This window comes from Lampetra fluviatilis, unplaced genomic scaffold, assembly GCF_964198595.1.
Source record: "Lampetra fluviatilis unplaced genomic scaffold, kcLamFluv1.1 SCAFFOLD_528, whole genome shotgun sequence".
NCBI classification, from domain to species: Eukaryota; Metazoa; Chordata; class Hyperoartia; order Petromyzontiformes; family Petromyzontidae; genus Lampetra; species Lampetra fluviatilis.
This window is the reverse complement of record NW_027621010.1, coordinates 12,428-31,462: the sequence shown is the minus strand read 5'-3', so window position 1 is coordinate 31,462 and position 19,035 is coordinate 12,428. Positions and strand designations below refer to the sequence as shown.

The 19,035-nt window shown below is 51.5% G+C and overlaps 1 protein-coding gene across 1 annotated transcript in view; it reads right to left on the bottom strand.

The window, feature by feature from the left end:
* LOC144954659 (RNA-binding protein Musashi homolog 2-like) overlaps positions 1-19,035 on the bottom strand; it is a 52,306-nt gene that overhangs the window by 21,503 nt on the left and 11,768 nt on the right. Inside the window, exons 4-5 of the mRNA XM_078885103.1 lie at positions 13,954-14,046; positions 5,851-5,899 (exon numbers count right to left, since the gene is read on the bottom strand). Of these exons, the coding sequence (XP_078741229.1) occupies positions 5,851-5,899; positions 13,954-14,046 (142 nt within the window). The remainder of the gene's footprint in view (positions 1-5,850; positions 5,900-13,953; positions 14,047-19,035) is intronic.

Genomic DNA, 19,035 nt, shown 5'->3' with positions numbered 1-19,035 from the left:
GTGAGCGGGTGAGTGGGTGGGTGAGTGAGTGGGTGGGTGGGTGAGTGGGTGAATGGGTGGGTGAATGGGTGAGTGAGTGGGTGGGTGGGTGAGTGAGTGAGTGGGTAAGTGAGTGGGTGAGTGAGTGAGTGGGAGAGTGAGTGAGTGGGTGAGTGAGTGAGTGAGTGGGTGAGTGAGTGGGTGAGTGAGTGGGTGAGTGAGTGGGTGGGTGAGTGAATGGGTGGGTGGGTGGGTGAGTGGGTGAGTGGGTGAGTGGGTGAGTGGGTGGGTGAGTGGGTGGGTGAGTGGGTGGGTGAGTGGGTGGGTGTGTGAGTGAGTGGGTGAGTGGGTGGGTGAGTGGGTGAGTGGGTGGGTAAGTGAGTGGGTGGGTGAGTGGGTGAGTGGGTGGGTGAGTGAGTGAGTGAGTGAGCGGGTGAGTGGGTGGGTGAGTGAGTGGGTGGGTGGGTGAGTGGGTGAGTGAGTGGGTGAATGGGTAAGTGAGTGGGTGAATGGGTGGGTGAGTGAGTGAGTGAGTGGGTGGGTGGGTGGGTGGGTGAGTGAGTGAGTGAGTGGGGTGAGTGAGTGGGTGAGTGAGTGGGTGAGTGAGTGGGTGGGTGAGTGAATGGGCGGGTGGGTGGGTGGGTGAGTGAGTGAGTGAGTGGGTGGGTGAGTGGGTGAGTGGGTGGGTAAGTGAGTGAGTGAGCGGGTGAGTGGGTGGGTGAGTGAGTGAGTGAGCGGGTGAGTGGGTGGGTGAGTGAGCGGGTGGGTGAGTGGGTGGGTGTGTGAGTGAGTGGGTGGGTGAGTGGGTGAGTGGGTGGGTAAGTGAGTGGGTGGGTGAGTGGGTGAGTGGGTGGGTGAGTGAGTGAGTGAGCGGGTGAGTGGGTGGGTGAGTGAGCGGGTGGGTGAGTGGGTGGGTGTGTGAGTGAGTGGGTGGGTGAGTGGGTGTGTGGGTGGGTAAGTGAGTGGGTGGGTGAGTGGGTGAGTGGGTGGGTGAGTGAGTGAGTGAGTGAGTGGGTGAGTGGGTGGGTGAGTGAGTGGGTGGGTGAGTGGGTGAGTGGGTGAGTGAGTGGGTGAGTGGGTGCGTGAATGGGTGAATGGGTGAGTGAGTGGGTGGGTGGGTGGGTGAGTGAGTGGGTGAGTGGGTAAGTGAGTGGGTGAGTGGGTGAGTGGGTGGGTGGGTGGGTGAGTGGGTGGGTAGGTGGGTGAGTGAGTGAGTGTGTGAGTGGGTGGGTGAGTGGGTGAGTGGGTGAGTGAGTGGGTGAATGGGTGAGTGAGTGGGTGGGTGGGTGAGTGAGTGGGTGAGTGGGTGAGTGAGTGGGTGAGTGGGTGAGTGGGTGGGTGAGTGAGTGGGTGAGTGGGTGAGTGAGTGAGTGGGTGAGTGGGTGAGTGAGTGGGTGAGTGGGTGAGTGAGTGAGTGGGTGAGTGAGTGGGTGAGTGGGTGAGTGGGTGAGTGGGTAAGTGAGTGGGTGAATGGGTGAGTGGGTGAGTGGGTGAGTGGGTGAGTGAGTGAGTGAGTGGGTGAGTGGGTGAGTGAGTGGGTGGGTGGGTGAGTGGACTGGCTCAGGGTGACCACGTGAGTTACACTAATCAGCTTTAAGGGGTACAGACACTCCCTTGTAGTTCACGGGGGGTGAAGGTGATGGTGGTAACTTATGTGTGTGTGTGTGTAGGTGTGTGTGTGTAGGTGTGTGTAGGTGTGTGTGTGTAGGTGTGTGTGTGTAGGTGTGTGTGTGTAGGTGTGTGTAGGTGTGTGTAGGTGTGTGTGTGTAGGTGTGTGTAGGTGTGTGTAGGTGTGTGTAGGTGTGTGTGTGTAGGTGTGTGTAGGTGTAGGTGTGTGTAGGTGTGTGTGTGTAGGTGTGTGTGTGTAGGTGTGTGTAGGTGTGTGTGTGTAGGTGTGTGTAGGTGTGTGTGTGTGTGTAGGTGTGTGTGTGTAGGTGTGTGTGTGTAGGTGTGTGTGTGTAGGTGTGTGTGTGTGTAGGTGTGTGTGTGTAGGTGTGTGTAGGTGTGTGTGTGTAGGTGTGTGTGTGTGTAGGTGTGTGTGTGTAGGTGTGTGTAGGTGTGTGTAGGTGTGTGTGTGTGTAGGTGTGTGTGTGTAGGTGTGTGTGTGTGTAGGTGTGTGTGTGTAGGTGTGTGTAGGTGTGTGTGTAGGTGTGTGTGTGTAGGTGTGTGTGTGTAGGTGTGTGTGTGTGTAGGTGTGTGTGTGTAGGTGTGTTTGTGTAGGTGTGTGTGTGTAGGTGTGTGTAGGTGTGTGTGTGTAGGTGTGTGTGTAGGTGTGTGTGTGTAGGTGTGTGTGTGTGTAGGTGTGTGTGTGTAGGTGTGTGTAGGTGTGTGTGTGTAGGTGTGTGTAGGTGTGTGTGTGTAGGTGTGTGTAGGTGTGTGTGTGTGTAGGTGTGTGTGTGTAGGTGTGTGTGTGTAGGTGTGTGTGTGTGTAGGTGTGTGTGTGTAGGTGTGTGTGTGTAGGTGTGTGTGTGTAGGTGTGTGTAGGTGTGTGTGTGTAGGTGTGTGTGTGTAGGTGTGTGTGTGTAGGTGTGTGTAGGTGTGTGTGTGTAGGTGTGTGTAGGTGTGTGTGTGTAGGTGTGTGTAGGTGTGTGTGTGTGTAGGTGTGTGTGTGTAGGTGTGTGTGTGTAGGTGTGTGTGTGTAGGTGTGTGTGTGTAGGTGTGTGTGTGTAGGTGTGTGTGTGTAGGTGTGTGTGTGTAGGTGTGTGTGTGTAGGTGTGTGTGTGTGTAGGTGTGTGTGTGTAGGTGTGTGTGTGTAGGTGTGTGTGTGTAGGTGTGTGTAGGTGTGTGTGTGTGTGTAGGTGTGTGTGTGTGTAGGTGTGTGTAGGTGTGTGTGTGTAGGTGTGTGTGTGTGTAGGTGTGTGTGTGTAGGTGTGTGTGTGTGTAGGTGTGTGTGTGTAGGTGTGTGTGTGTAGGTGTGTGTGTGTAGGTGTGTGTAGGTGTGTGTGTGTAGGTGTGTGTGTGTAGGTGTGTGTGTGTAGGTGTGTGTAGGTGTGTGTGTGTAGGTGTGTGTAGGTGTGTGTGTGTAGGTGTGTGTAGGTGTGTGTGTGTGTAGGTGTGTGTGTGTAGGTGTGTGTGTGTAGGTGTGTGTGTGTAGGTGTGTGTGTGTGTAGGTGTGTGTGTGTAGGTGTGTGTGTGTAGGTGTGTGTGTGTGTAGGTGTGTGTGTAGGTGTGTGTAGGTGTGTGTGTGTAGGTGTGTGTAGGTGTGTGTGTGTAGGTGTGTGTAGGTGTGTTTGTGTAGGTGTGTGTGTGTAGGTGTGTGTAGGTGTGTGTGTGTAGGTGTGTGTGTAGGTGTGTGTGTGTAGGTGTGTGTGTGTGTAGGTGTGTGTGTGTAGGTGTGTGTAGGTGTGTGTGTGTAGGTGTGTGTAGGTGTGTGTGTGTAGGTGTGTGTAGGTGTGTGTGTGTAGGTGTGTGTGTGTAGGTGTGTGTAGGTGTGTGTGTGTAGGTGTGTGTGTGTAGGTGTGTGTAGGTGTGTGTGTGTAGGTGTGTGTAGGTGTGTGTGTGTAGGTGTGTGTGTGTAGGTGTGTGTAGGTGTGTGTAGGTGTGTGTGTGTAGGTGTGTGTAGGTGTGTGTGTGTGTAGGTGTGTGTGTGTAGGTGTGTGTAGGTGTGTGTGTGTAGGTGTGTGTGTGTAGGTGTGTGTAGGTGTGTGTAGGTGTGTGTGTGTAGGTGTGTGTAGGTGTGTGTAGGTGTGTGTAGGTGTGTGTGTGTAGGTGTGTGTAGGTGTGTGTGTGTGTGTGTAGGTGTGTGTGTGTAGGTGTGTGTGTGTAGGTGTGTGTGTGTAGGTGTGTGTAGGTGTGTGTGTGTAGGTGTGTGTGTGTAGGTGTGTGTAGGTGTGTTTGTGTAGGTGTGTGTGTGTAGGTGTGTGTAGGTGTGTGTGTGTAGGTGTGTGTGTAGGTGTGTGTGTGTATGTGTGTGTGTGTGTAGGTGTGTGTGTGTAGGTGTGTGTAGGTGTGTGTGTGTAGGTGTGTGTAGGTGTGTGTGTGTAGGTGTGTGTGTGTAGGTGTGTGTGTGTAGGTGTGTGTAGGTGTGTGTGTGTAGGTGTGTGTAGGTGTGTGTAGGTGTGTGTGTGTAGGTGTGTGTAGGTGTGTGTGTGTAGGTGTGTGTAGGTGTGTGTGTGTAGGTGTGTGTAGGTGTGTGTGTGTAGGTGTGTGTGTGTAGGTGTGTGTGTGTAGGTGTGTGTGTGTGTAGGTGTGTGTGTGTGTAGGTGTGTGTAGGTGTGTGTGTGTAGGTGTGTGTAGGTGTGTGTAGGTGTGTGTGTGTAGGTGTGTGTGTGTAGGTGTGTGTAGGTGTGTGTGTGTAGGTGTGTGTAGGTGTGTGTGTGTAGGTGTGTGTAGGTGTGTGTGTGTAGGTGTGTGTAGGTGTGTTTGTGTAGGTGTGTGTAGGTGTGTGTGTGTAGGTGTGTGTGTAGGTGTGTGTGTGTAGGTGTGTGTGTGTGTAGGTGTGTGTGTGTAGGTGTGTGTGTGTAGGTGTGTGTGTGTAGGTGTGTGTGTGTAGGTGTGTGTAGGTGTGTGTGTGTAGGTGTGTGTAGGTGTGTGTGTGTAGGTGTGTGTAGGTGTGTGTGTGTAGGTGTGTGTAGGTGTGTTTGTGTAGGTGTGTGTGTGTAGGTGTGTGTAGGTGTGTGTGTGTAGGTGTGTGTGTAGGTGTGTGTGTGTAGGTGTGTGTGTGTGTAGGTGTGTGTGTGTAGGTGTGTGTAGGTGTGTGTGTGTAGGTGTGTGTGTGTAGGTGTGTGTGTAGGTGTGTGTGTGTAGGTGTGTAGGTTTGTGTGTAGGTGTGTGTAGGTGTGTGTGTGTAGGTGTGTGTGTGTAGGTGTGTGTGTAGGTGTGTGTGTAGGTGTGTAGGTTTGTGTGTAGGTGTGTGTAGGTGTCTCTGTTTGTGTAGGTGTATGGGTGTGTGTGTGTGTAGGTGTGTGTAGGTGTGTGTGTGTAGGTGTGTGTGTGTAGGTGTGTGTAGCTGTGTATGTGTAGGTGTGTGTAGGTGTCTGTGTTTGTGTAGGTGTATGGGTGTGTGTGTGTGTAGGTGTGTGTAGGTGTGTGTGTGTAGGTGTGTGTAGGTGTGTATGTGTAGGTGTGTGTAGGTGTCTGTTTGTGTAGGTGTATGGGTGTGTGTGTGTGTGTAGGTGTGTGTAGGTGTGTGTGTGTAGGTGTGTGTAGGTGTGTATGTGTAGGTGTGTGTAGGTGTCTGTGTTTGTGTAGGTGTATGGGTGTGTGTGTGTGTAGGTGTGTGTGTGTGTAGGTGTGTGTGTAGGTGTGTGTGTGTGTAGGTGTGTGTGTGTAGGTGTGTGTAGGTGTGTGTGTGTAGGTGTGTGTGTGTGTAGGTGTGTGTGTGTAGGTGTGTGTGTGTAGGTGTGTGTGTGTAGGTGTGTGTGTAGGCGTGTGTGTGTAGGTGTGTAGGTTTGTGTGTAGGTGTGTGTAGGTGTGTGTGTGTAGGTGTGTGTGTGTAGGTGTGTGTGTAGGTGTGTGTGTAGGTGTGTAGGTTTGTGTGTAGGTGTGTGTAGGTGTCTCTGTTTGTGTAGGTGTATGGGTGTGTGTGTGTGTAGGTGTGTGTAGGTGTGTGTGTGTAGGTGTGTGTGTGTAGGTGTGTGTAGCTGTGTATGTGTAGGTGTGTGTAGGTGTCTGTGTTTGTGTAGGTGTATGGGTGTGTGTGTGTGTAGGTATGTGTAGGTGTGTGTGTGTAGGTGTGTGTAGGTGTGTATGTGTAGGTGTGTGTACGTGTCTGTGTTTGTGTAGGTGTATGGGTGTGTGTGTGTGTAGGTGTGTGTGTGTGTAGGTGTGTGTGTAGGTGTGTGTGTGTGTAGGTGTGTGTGTGTAGGTGTGTGTAGGTGTGTGTGTGTAGGTGTGTGTAGGTGTGTGTGTGTAGGTGTGTGTGTCACTCACCACGATGTCTGTTAGTGGCTTTGTCAAACATCAACATTGCATCTTCCACCTTGCAGACACACACACAGAGACCCAGAGACGACTCACACACACATAGAGACCCATAGACTCACTCACACAGAGACCCATAGACTCGCTCACACAGAGACCCATAGACTCGCAAAGAGACCCATAGACTCACACACACATAGAGACCCAGACTCACTCAGAGACCCATAGACTCACACACACAGAGACCCATAGACTCACTCACACAGAGACCCTTAGACTCACACACACATAGAGACCCAGACTCACTCAGAGACCCATAGACTCACTCACACATAGACTCACACACACATAGAGACCCATAGACTCACTCACACAGAGACCCATAGACTCACTTACACGGAGAGCCATAGACTCACACAGAGACCCATAGACTCACTCACACAGAGACCCATAGACTCACACAGAGACCCATAGACTCACTCACACAGAGACCCACAGACTCACTCACACAGAGACCCATAGACTCACACAGAGACCCATAGACTCACACAGAGACCCACAGACTCACTCACACAGAGACCCATAGACTCACTCAGAGACCCATAGACTCACTCACACAGAGACCCTTAGACTCACACAGAGACCCATAGACTCACTCACACAGAGACCCATAGACTCACACAGAGACCCATAGACTCACTCACACAGAGACCCATAGACTCACTCACACAGAGACCCACAGACTCACTCACACAGAGACCCATAGACTCACACAGAGACCCATAGACTCACTCACACAGAGACCCATAGACTCGCAAAGAGACCCATAGACTCACTCACACATTGACTCACACACACATAGAGACCCATAGACTCACTCACACGGAGAGCCATAGACTCACTCACACAGAGACCCATAGACTCACACAGAGACCCATAGACTCACTCACACAGAGACCCATAGACTCACTCAGAGACCCATAAACTCACTCACACAGAGACCCTTAGACTCACACAGAGACCTATAGACTCACTCACACAGAGACCCTTAGACTCACACAGAGACCCATAGACTCACTCACACAGAGACCCATAGACTCACTCACACAGAGACCCTTAGACTCACACAGAGACCCATAAACTCACTCACACAGAGACCCTTAGACTCACACAGAGACCCATAAACTCACTCACACAGAGACCCTTAGACTCACACAGAGACCCATAGACTCACTCACACAGAGACCCATAGACTCACTCACACAGAGACCCACAGACTCACTCACACAGAGACCCATAGACTCACACAGAGACCCATAGACTCACTCACACAGAGACCTATAGACTCGCAAAAAGACCCATAGACTCACTCACACAGAGACCCGTAGAGTCACCACACAGAGACCCATAGACTCACTCACACAGAGACCCATAGACTCACTCACACAGAGACCCATAGACTCGCATAGAGACCCATACACTCACTCACACAGAGACCCATAGACTCACTCACACAGAGACCCACAGACTCACTCACTCAAAGACCCACAGACTCACTCAAAGACCCACAGACTCACACAGAGACCCATAGACTCACTCACTCAAAGACCCACAGACTCACTCACACAGAGAGCCATAGACTCACTCACACAGAGACTCACTCACACAGAAACCCACAGACTCACTCACACAAAGACCCACAGACTCACTCACACAGAGACCCATAAACTCACACAGAAACCCACAGACTCACTCACACAAAGACCCATAAACTCACTCACACAGAGACCCATAGACTCACACACGGTTCACACAGAGACCCATAGACTCAGAGATACCCACAGACTCACACATACACCCAAAGACTCACACAGAGACCCACAGACTCACACAGAGACCCACAGACTCACTCACACAGAGACCCAGAGAATCACTCACACAAAGACCCACAGACTCACTCACACAGAGACCCACAGACTCACTCACACAAAGACCCACAGACTCACTCACACAGAAACCCACAGACTCACACAAAGACCCACAGACTCACACAGAGACCCACAGACTCACTCACTCAAAGACCCACAGACTCACTCACTCACTCAAAGACCCACAGACTCACTCAAAGACCCACAGACTCACTCACTCAAAGACCCACAGACTCACTCACTCACTCAAAGACCCACAGACTCACTCACTCAAAGACCCACAGACTCACTCAAAGACCCACAGACTCACTCACTCACTCAAAGACCCACAGACTCACTCACTCAAAGACCCACAGACTCACTCAAAGACCCACAGACTCACTCACACAGAAAGCCTCCAGCACTTGCAGGGTCTGCCCCTACATCTCAACGTCTTAGGGAGCTTTGGATTATCTGAAGCTGAATCAGCTCAAGGATTGGGATTAGCATCACCGCCCCCACCACCACCTCCTCAAGAACCACCACCCCCCACCCCCTCGTCCACCTTATCCACCTCGTCCACCTTATCCACCTCGTCCACCTCATCCACTGCGGCTGATGAAGCACTGAATGTGTGAACCGTGTGTGAGTCTGTGGGTCTCTGTGTGAGTCTATGGGTCTATGTGTGATGATTCTATGTGTCTCTGTGTGAGTCTCTGTGCGTGTCTATGGGTCTCTGTGTGAGTCTATGGGTCTCTGTGTGGTGAGTCTATGGGTCTCTGTGCGAGTCTATGTGTGAGTCTATGGGTCTCTGTGTGATGACTCTGTGGGTCTCTGTGTGAGTCTGTGGGTCTCTGTGTGAGTGAGTCTATGGGTCTTTGTGTGAGTCTATGGGTCTCTGTGTGATGATTCTGTGGGTCTCTGTGTGAGTCTATGGGTCTCTGTGTGAGTCTGTGGGTCTCTGTGTGAGTCTCAGGGTCTCTGTGTGAGTCTGTGGGTCTCTGTGTGAGTCTCTGTGTGAGTCTGTGGGTCTCTGTGTGTGTCTATGGGTCTCTGTGTGAGTCTGTGGGTCTCTGTGTGAGTCTATGGGTCTCTGTGTGAGTCTGTGGGTCTCTGTGTGAGTCTGTGGGTCTCTGTGTGAGTCTCTGTGTGAGTCTATGGGTCTCTGTGTGAGTGAGTCTATGGGTCTCTGTGTGGTGGTGAGTCTATGGGTCTCTGTGTGAGTCTATGGGTCTCTGTGTGAGTGAGTCTATGGGTCTCTGTGTGAGTCTATGGGTCTCTGTGTGAGTCTCTGTGTGAGTCTGTGGGTCTCTGTGTGTGTCTATGGGTCTCTGTGTGAGCCTATGGGTCTCTGTGTGAGTGAGTCTATGGGTCTCTGTGTGAGTCTATGGGTCTCTGTGTGTGTATGTGGGTCTCTGTGACTCTATGGGTCTCTGTGTGAGTATGTGGTTCTCTATGTGAGTCTGTGTGAGTCTCTGTGTGAGTCTATGGGTCTCTGTGTGAGTCTATGGGTCTCTGTGTGAGTCTATGGGTCTCTGTGTGAGTCTATGGGTCTCTGTGTGAGTCTGTGGGTCTCTATATGAGTCTACGGGGGTTTCTATATGGGACTAGGGGTCTCTATATGAGTCTAGGGGTCTCTATATGAGACTAGGGGTCTCTATATGAGCCTAGGGGTCTCTATATGGGACTAGGGGTCTCTATATGAGACTAGGGGTCTCTATATGAGTCTAGGGGTCTCTATATGGGACTAGGGGTCTCTATATGAGACTAGGGGTCTCTATATGAGACTAGGGGTCTCTATATGAGACTAGGGGTTTCTATATGGGACCAGGGGTCTCTATATGGGACTAGGAGTCTCTATATGAGACTAGGGGTCTCTATATGGGACTAGGGGTCTCTATATGAGTCTAGGGGTCTCTATATGGGACTAGGGGTCTCTATATGGGACTAGGGGTCTCTATATGGGACTAGGATCTCTATATGAGACTAGGGGTCTCTATATGGGACTAGGGGTCTCTATATGAGACTAGGGGTCTCTATATGGACTAGGGGTCTCTATATGGGACTAGGGGTCTCTATATGAGTCTATGGGGTATCTATATGAGTCTATGGGGTCTCTATATGAGACTAGGGGTCTCTATATGGGACTAGGGGTCTCTATATGAGACTAGGGGTCTCTATATGGGACTAGGGGTCTCTATATGAGTCTAGGGGTCTCTATATGAGTCTAGGGGTCTCTATATGAGACTAGGGGTCTCTATATGAGACTAGGGGTCTCTATATGAGTCTAGGGGTCTCTATATGGGACTAGGGGTCTCTATATGGGACTAGGGTCTCTATATGAGACTAGGGGTCTCTATATGAGACTAGGGGTCTCTATATGAGACTAGGGGTCTCTATATGAGTCTAAGGGGTCTCTATATGAGTCTATGGGGTCTCTATATGAGACTAGGGGTCTCTATATGAGTCTAGGGGTCTCTATATGGGACTAGGGGTTTCTATATGGGACTAGGGGTCTCTATATGAGTCTAGGGGTCTCTATATGGAACTAGGGGTCTCTATATGGGACTAGGGGTCTCTATATGGGACTAGGGGTCTCTATATGGGACTAGGGGTCTCTATATGAGACTAGGGTCTCTATATGGGACTAGGGTCTCTATATGAGACTAGGGGTCTCTATATGGGACTAGGGGTCTCTATATGAGTCTAGGGGTCTCTATATGAGTCTAGGGGTCTCTATATGGGACTAGGGGTCTCTATATGGGACTAGGGTCTCTATATGGGACTAGGGTCTCTATATGAGACTAGGGGTCTCTATATGGGACTAGGGGTCTCTATATGAGTCTAGGGGTCTCTATATGAGTCTAGGGGTCTCTATATGGGACTAGGGGTCTCTATATGGGACTAGGGGTCTCTATATGGGACTAGGGTCTCTATATGAGACTAGGGGTCTCTATATGAGACTAGGGGTCTCTATATGGGACTAGGGGTCTCTATATGGGACTAGGGGTCTCTATATGACACTATGGGTCTCTATATGAGTCTAGGGGTCTCTATATGAGACTAGGGGTCTCTATATGGGACTAGGGTCTCTATATGAGTCTAAGGGGTCTCTATATGAGTCTATGGGGTCTCTATATGAGACTAGGGGTCTCTATATGAGACTAGGGGTCTCTATATGGGACTAGGGGTCTCTATATGGGACTAGGGGTCTCTATATGAGTCTAAGGGGTCTCTATATGAGTCTATGGGGTCTCTATATGAGACTAGCGGTCTCTATATGAGACTAGGGGTCTCTATATGGGACTAGGGGTCTCTATATGGGACTAGGGGTCTCTATATGACACTATGGGTCTCTATATGAGTCTAGGGGTCTCTATATGAGACTAGGGGTCTCTATATGGGACTAGGGTCTCTATATGAGTCTAAGGGGTCTCTATATGAGTCTATGGGGTCTCTATATGAGACTAGGGGTCTCTATATGAGACTAGGGGTCTCTATATGGGACTAGGGGTCTCTATATGGGACTAGGGGTCTCTATATGAGTCTAAGGGGTCTCTATATGAGTCTATGGGGTCTCTATATGAGACTAGGGGTCTCTATATGAGACTAGGGGTCTCTATATGGGACTAGGGGTCTCTATATGGGACTAGGGGTCTCTATATGACACTATGGGTCTCTATATGAGTCTAGGGGTCTCTATATGAGACTAGGGGTCTCTATATGGGACTAGGGTCTCTATATGAGTCTAAGGGGTCTCTATATGAGTCTATGGGGTCTCTATATGAGACTAGGGGTCTCTATATGAGACTAGGGGTCTCTATATGGGACACTCACCGATCACACTAAAATTTCTCTCTCGATTCACTGCTTAGCAGAGAAGGGGAGAGACACAGAGAGAGACACACAGAGAGACACAGAGACACACAGAGAGACACAGAGACACAGAGAGACACAGAGAGAGACACACAAAGACACACACAGAGACACAGAGACACACAGAGACACACAGAGACACAGAGAGACACAGAGACACAGAGACACACAGAGAGACACAGAGAGACACAGAGAGACACACAGAGACACACAGAGACACACAGAGACACACAGAGACACAGAGAGACACAGAGAGACACAGAGACACACAGAGACACAGAGAGAGACACACACAGAGACCCACAGAGAGACACACACAGAGACACACAGAGACACAGAGAGACACAGAGACACACAGAGACACAGAGAGACACAGAGAGACACAGAGAGACACAGAGAGAGACACACAGAGACACAGAGAGACACAGAGAGACACAGAGAGACACAGAGACACAGAGACACACAGAGACACACAGATACACACAGAGAGACACACACAGAGACACAGAGAGACACAGAGACACACAGAGACACAGAGAGACACAGAGAGACACACAGAGACACAGAGACACAGAGAGAGACAGAGAGACACAGAGAGACACAGAGAGAGACACAGAGAGACACAGAGAGAGACACAGAGAGACAGAAAGAGACAGAAACAGAGAGACAGACACAGAGAGAGACAGAGAGACACACAGAGAGAGAGAGACACACACAGAGACACAGAGACAGACAGAGAGAGAGAGAGCGAGACGCAGAGAGACATTCGCCAACACATAATCTGCTCATCACTCCAATCTTAATCCGCTCCACAAGATTACCAGCTTCTAATATACTTAATTACACACACACAGACACACACACACACAGAGACACACAGACTCAGACACACAGACTCAGACACACACAGACACACACACACAGACACAAACACACACACACAGACACACACACAGACACACACACACACACACACAGAGACACACACACACACAGACACACACACACACAGACATACAGACACAGACACACACACAGACACACACACACACACACAGAGACACACACACACACAGACACACACACACACAGACATACAGACACAGACACACACACAGACACACAGACTCAGACACACACACACACACAGACACACACACATACACACACAGACACACACACACACACAGACACACAGACTCAGACACACACACACAGACACACACAGACACACACACACAGACACACACACAAACACACACACACAGACACACACACAGACACAGACACACACACACACACAGAGACACACACACAAACAGACACACACACACACAGACATACAGACACAGACACACAGACACACACACAGAGACACACACACAGACACACACACAGAGACACACACACAGACACACACAGACACACTCGCCCACTCACCCACTCACTCAACCACTCACCCACCCACCCACTCACCCACTCACCCACCCACCCACTCACCCACTCACCCACCCACTCACTCACCCACCTACTCACCCACTCACCACTCACCCACTCACCCACTCACCCACCCACTCACCACTCACCCACTCACCCACTCACCACTCACCCACTCACCCACTCACCACTCACCCACCCACCCACCCACTCACTCACTCACTCACCCACCCACCCACTCACTCACTCACTCACTCACTCACTCACTCACCCACCCACCCACTCACTCACTCACCCACCCACCCACCCACCCACTCACTCACCCACCCACTCACCCACCCACTCACTCACTCACTCACCCACTCACCCACTCACCACTCACCCACCCACTCACCCACTCACCCACCCACTCACCCACTCACCACTCACCCACCCACCCACCCACTCACCCACTCACCCATCCACCCACCCACCCACTCACCCACCCACCCACCCACTCACTCACTCACTCACCCACCCACTCACCCACCCACCCACCCACTCACCCACCCACCCACCCACTCACCCACCCACCCACCCACTCACCCACCCACTCACCCACTCACCCACCCACCCACTTACCCACTCACCCACCCACCCACTCATCCACTCACCCACCCACCCACTCACCCACTCACCCACTCACCCACCCACCCACCCACTCACCCACCCACTCACTCACTCACTCACCCACCCACCCACCCACCCACTCACCCACCCACCCACCCACTCACCCACCCAACCACTCACCCACCCACCCACTCACCCACCCACCACACTCACTCACCCACTCACCCACTCACCCACTCACTCACCACCCACTCACCCACCCACTCACCCACTCACCACTCACCTTTCCGAACTGTAGGAAGTAGTGGCGTACATCGTCAACGGCTGTGCTCGCTGAGAGGCCCCCAACGAAAACTTTCCTCGTCCTGGTCACCAACTAGCACAGACAAAGGGGGCACCAGGTAGCCTCCAGCAACGCTGTAGGGCAAGTGCACTGACACGCTCACACACAGGACATTCTCGGCGACTCGCTCAACCATTCACTCGCTCACTCGCTCATCCACTCACTCACCCACTCACTCACTCACCCACCCACCCACTCAGTCACTCACACACTCACCCACTCACTCACCCACTCACCCACTCACTCACTCACTCACCCACTCACTCACTCACTCACCCACTCACCCACTCACTCACTCACCCACTCACTCACTCACCCACCCACTCACTCACCCACCCACTCATTCACCCACTCACCCACTCACCCACTCACCCACCCACTCACACAGACTCACCACACAGAGACCCACAGACTCACTCCATAGACTCACCACACAGACTCACTCACACAGAGACCCATAGACTCACTCACACAGAGACCCATAGACTCACTCACACAGAGAGCCATAGACTCACTCACACAGAGACCCATAGACTCGCATAGAGACCCATAGACTCACTCACACAGATACCCATAGACTCACTCACACAGAGACCCACAGACTCACTCACACAGAGACCCACAGACTCACCCCATAGACTCACCACACAGACTCACTCACACAGAGACCCATAGACTCACTCACACAGAGACCCATAGACTCACTCACACAGAGACCCACAGACTCACTCACACAGAGACCCATAGACTCACTCACACAGAGACCCATAGACTCACTCACACAGAGACCCATAGACTCACCACACAGAGACCCACAGACTCACCACACAGAGACCCATAGACTCACCACCACACAGAGAACCATAGACTCACTCACACAGAGACCCATAGACTCACTCAAACAGAGACCCATAGACTCACAACACAGAGACCCACAGACTCACTCACACAGAGACCCATAGACTCACACAGAGACCCATAGACTCACCACACAGAGACCCACAGACTCACCACACAGAGACCCATAGACTCACTCACACAGAGACCCATAGACTCACTCACACAGAGACCCATAGACTCACTCACACAGAGACCCACAAACTCACTCACACAGAGACCCACAGACTCACTCACACAGAGACCCATAGACTCACAACACAGAGACCCACAGACTCACTCACACAGAGACCCATAGACTCACACAGAGACCCATAGACTCACCACACAGAGACCCACAGACTCACTCACACAGAGACCCACAGACTCACTCACACAGAGACCCATAGACTCACACAGAGACCCACAGACTCACTCCCACAGAGACCCATAGACTCACTCACACAGAGACCCATAGACCCACTCACACAGAGACCTATAGACTCACCACACAGAGACCCACAGACTCACTCACACAGAGACCCACAGACTCACTCACACAGAGACCCATAGACTCACCACACAGAGACCCACAGACTCACTCACACAGAGACCCACAGACTCACTCACACAGAGACCCACAGACTCACTCACACAGAGACCTATAGACTCACTCACACAGAGACCCATAGACTCACTCACACAGAGACCCACAGACTCACTCACACAGAGACCCACAGACTCACTCACACAGAGACCCACGGACTCACTCACACAGAGACCCACAGACTCACTCACACAGAGACTCACTCACACAGAGACCCACAGACTCACTCACACAGAGACCCATAGACTCACTCACACAGAGACCTATAGACTCACTCACACAGAGACCCATAGACTCACTCACACAGAGACCCATAGACTCACTCACACAGAGACCCATAGACTCACTCACACAGAGACCCACAGACTCACTCACACAGAGACCCATAGACTCACTCACACAGAGACCCATAGACTCACTCACACAGAGACCCATAGACTCACTCACACAGAGAGCCATAGATTCACTCACACAGAGACCCATAGACTCACCACACAGAGACCCACAGACTCACTCACACAGAGACCCACAGACTCACCACACAGAGACCTATAGACTCACTCACACAGAGACCCATAGACCCACTCACACAGAGACCTATAGACTCACCACACAGAGACCCACAGACTCACTCACACAGAGACCCACAGACTCACTCACACAGAGACCCATAGACTCACCACACAGAGACCCACAGACTCACTCACACAGAGACCCACAGACTCACTCACACAGAGACCCACAGACTCACTCACACAGAGACCTATAGACTCACTCACACAGAGACCCATAGACTCACTCACACAGAGACCCACAGACTCACTCACACAGAGACCCACAGACTCACTCACACAGAGACCCATAGACTCACTCACACAGAGACCTATAGACTCACTCACACAGAGAGCCATAGATTCACTCACACAGAGACCCATAGACTCACCACACAGAGACCTATAGACTCACTCACACAGAGACCCATAGACTCACTCACACAGAGACCCACAGACTCACTCACACAGAGACCCACAGACTCACTCACACAGAGACCCACAGACTCACTCACACAGAGACCCACAGACTCACTCACACAGAGACACATAGACTCACTCACACAGAGACCCACAGACTCACTCACACAGAGACCCACAGACTCACTCACACAGAGACCCACAGACTCACTCACACAGAGACCCACAGACTCACTCACACAGAGACCCACAGACTCACTCACACAGAGAGCCATAGACTCACCACACAGAGACCCACAGACTCACTCACACAGAGACCCACAGACTCACTCACACAGAGACCCACAGACTCACTGACACAGAGACTCACTCACACAGAGACCCACAGACTCACTCACACAGAGACCCACAGACTCACTCACACAGAGATCCATAGACTCACTCACACAGAGACCCGTAGACTCACTCACACAGAGACCCACAGACTCACTCACACAGAGACCCACAGACTCACTCACACAGAGATCCATAGACTCACTCACACAGAGACCCACAGACTCACTCACACAGAGACCCATAGACTCACTCACACAGAGACCCGTAGACTCACTCACACAGAGACCCACAGACTCACTCACACAGAGACCCACAGACTCACTCACACAGAGACTCACTCACACAGAGACCCACAGACTCACTCACACAGAGACCCATAGACTCACTCACACAGAGACCCACAGACTCACTCACACAGAGACCCACAGACTCACTCACACAGAGACTCACTCACACAGAGACCCACAGACTCACTCACACAGAGACCCATAGACTCACTCACACAGAGACCCACAGACTCACTCACACAGAGACCCACAGACTCACTCACACAGAGACCCACAGACTCACTCACACAGAGACCCACAGACTCACTCACACAGAGACTCACTCACACAGAGACCCACAGACTCACTCACACAGAGACTCACTCACACAGAGACCCACAGACTCACTCACACAGAGATCCATAGACTCACTCACACAGAGACCCACAGACTCACTCACACAGAGACCCATAGACTCACTCACACAGAGACCCGTAGACTCACTCACACAGAGACCCACAGACTCACTCACACAGAGACCCATAGACTCACTCACACAGAGACCCACAGACTCACTCACACAGAGACCCAGACTCACTCACACAGAGACCTATAGACTCACTCACACAGAGACCTATAGACTCACTCACACAGAGACCCATAGACTCACTCACACAGAGACCTATAGACTCACTCACACAGAGACCTATAGACTCACTCACACAGAGAGCCACAGACTCACCACACAGAGACCCATAGACTCACTCACACAGAGACTCACTCACACAGAGACCCACAGACTCACTCACACAGAGACCCGCAGACTCACTCACACAGAGACCCACAGACTCACTCACACAGAGACCCACAGACTCACTCACACAGAGACCATAGACTCACTCACACAGAGACCCACAGACTCACTCACACAGAGACCCATAGACTCACTCACACAGAGACCCATAGACTCACCACACAGAGACCCATAGACTCACTCACACAGAGACCCATACACTCACTCACACAGAGACCCATAGACTCACTCACACAGAGACCCACAGACTCACTCACACAGAGACCCATACACTCACTCACACAGAGACCCATAGACTCACTCACACAGAGACCCACAGACTCACTCACACAGAGACCCATAGACTCACTCACACAGAGACCCACAGACTCACTCACACAGAGACCCATAGACTCACTCACACAGAGACCCATAGACTCACCACACAGAGACCCATAGACTCACTCACACAGAGACCCACAGACTCACTCACACAGAGACCCATAGACTCACTCACACAGAGACCCATACACTCACTCACACAGAGACCCACAGACTCACTCACACAGAGACCCACAGACTCACTCACACAGAGACCCATAGACTCACTCACACAGAGACCATAGACTCACTCACACAGAGACCCATAGACTCACTCACACAGAGACCCATACACTCACTCACACAGAGACCCACAGACTCACTCACACAGAGACCCACAGACTCACTCACACAGAGACCCATAGACTCACTCACACAGAGACCCATAGACTCACCACACAGAGACCCATAGACTCACTCACACAGAGACCCATAGACTCACTCACACAGAGACCCATAGACTCACCACACAGAGACCCATAGACTCACTCACACAGAGACCCATAGACTCACCACACAGAGACCCATAGACTCACTCACACAGAGACCCATAGACTCACCACACAGAGACCCATAGACTCACTCACACAGAGACTCACTCACCACAGAGACCCACAGACTCACTCACACAGAGACCCACAGACTCACTCACACAGAGACCCACAGACTCACCACACAGAGACCCACAGACTCACTCACACAGAGACCCATAGACTCACTCACACAGAGACCCACAGTAGTATCTGTAGTAATTATAGTATCAGTAGTAGTATTTGTAGTAGTTATAGTATC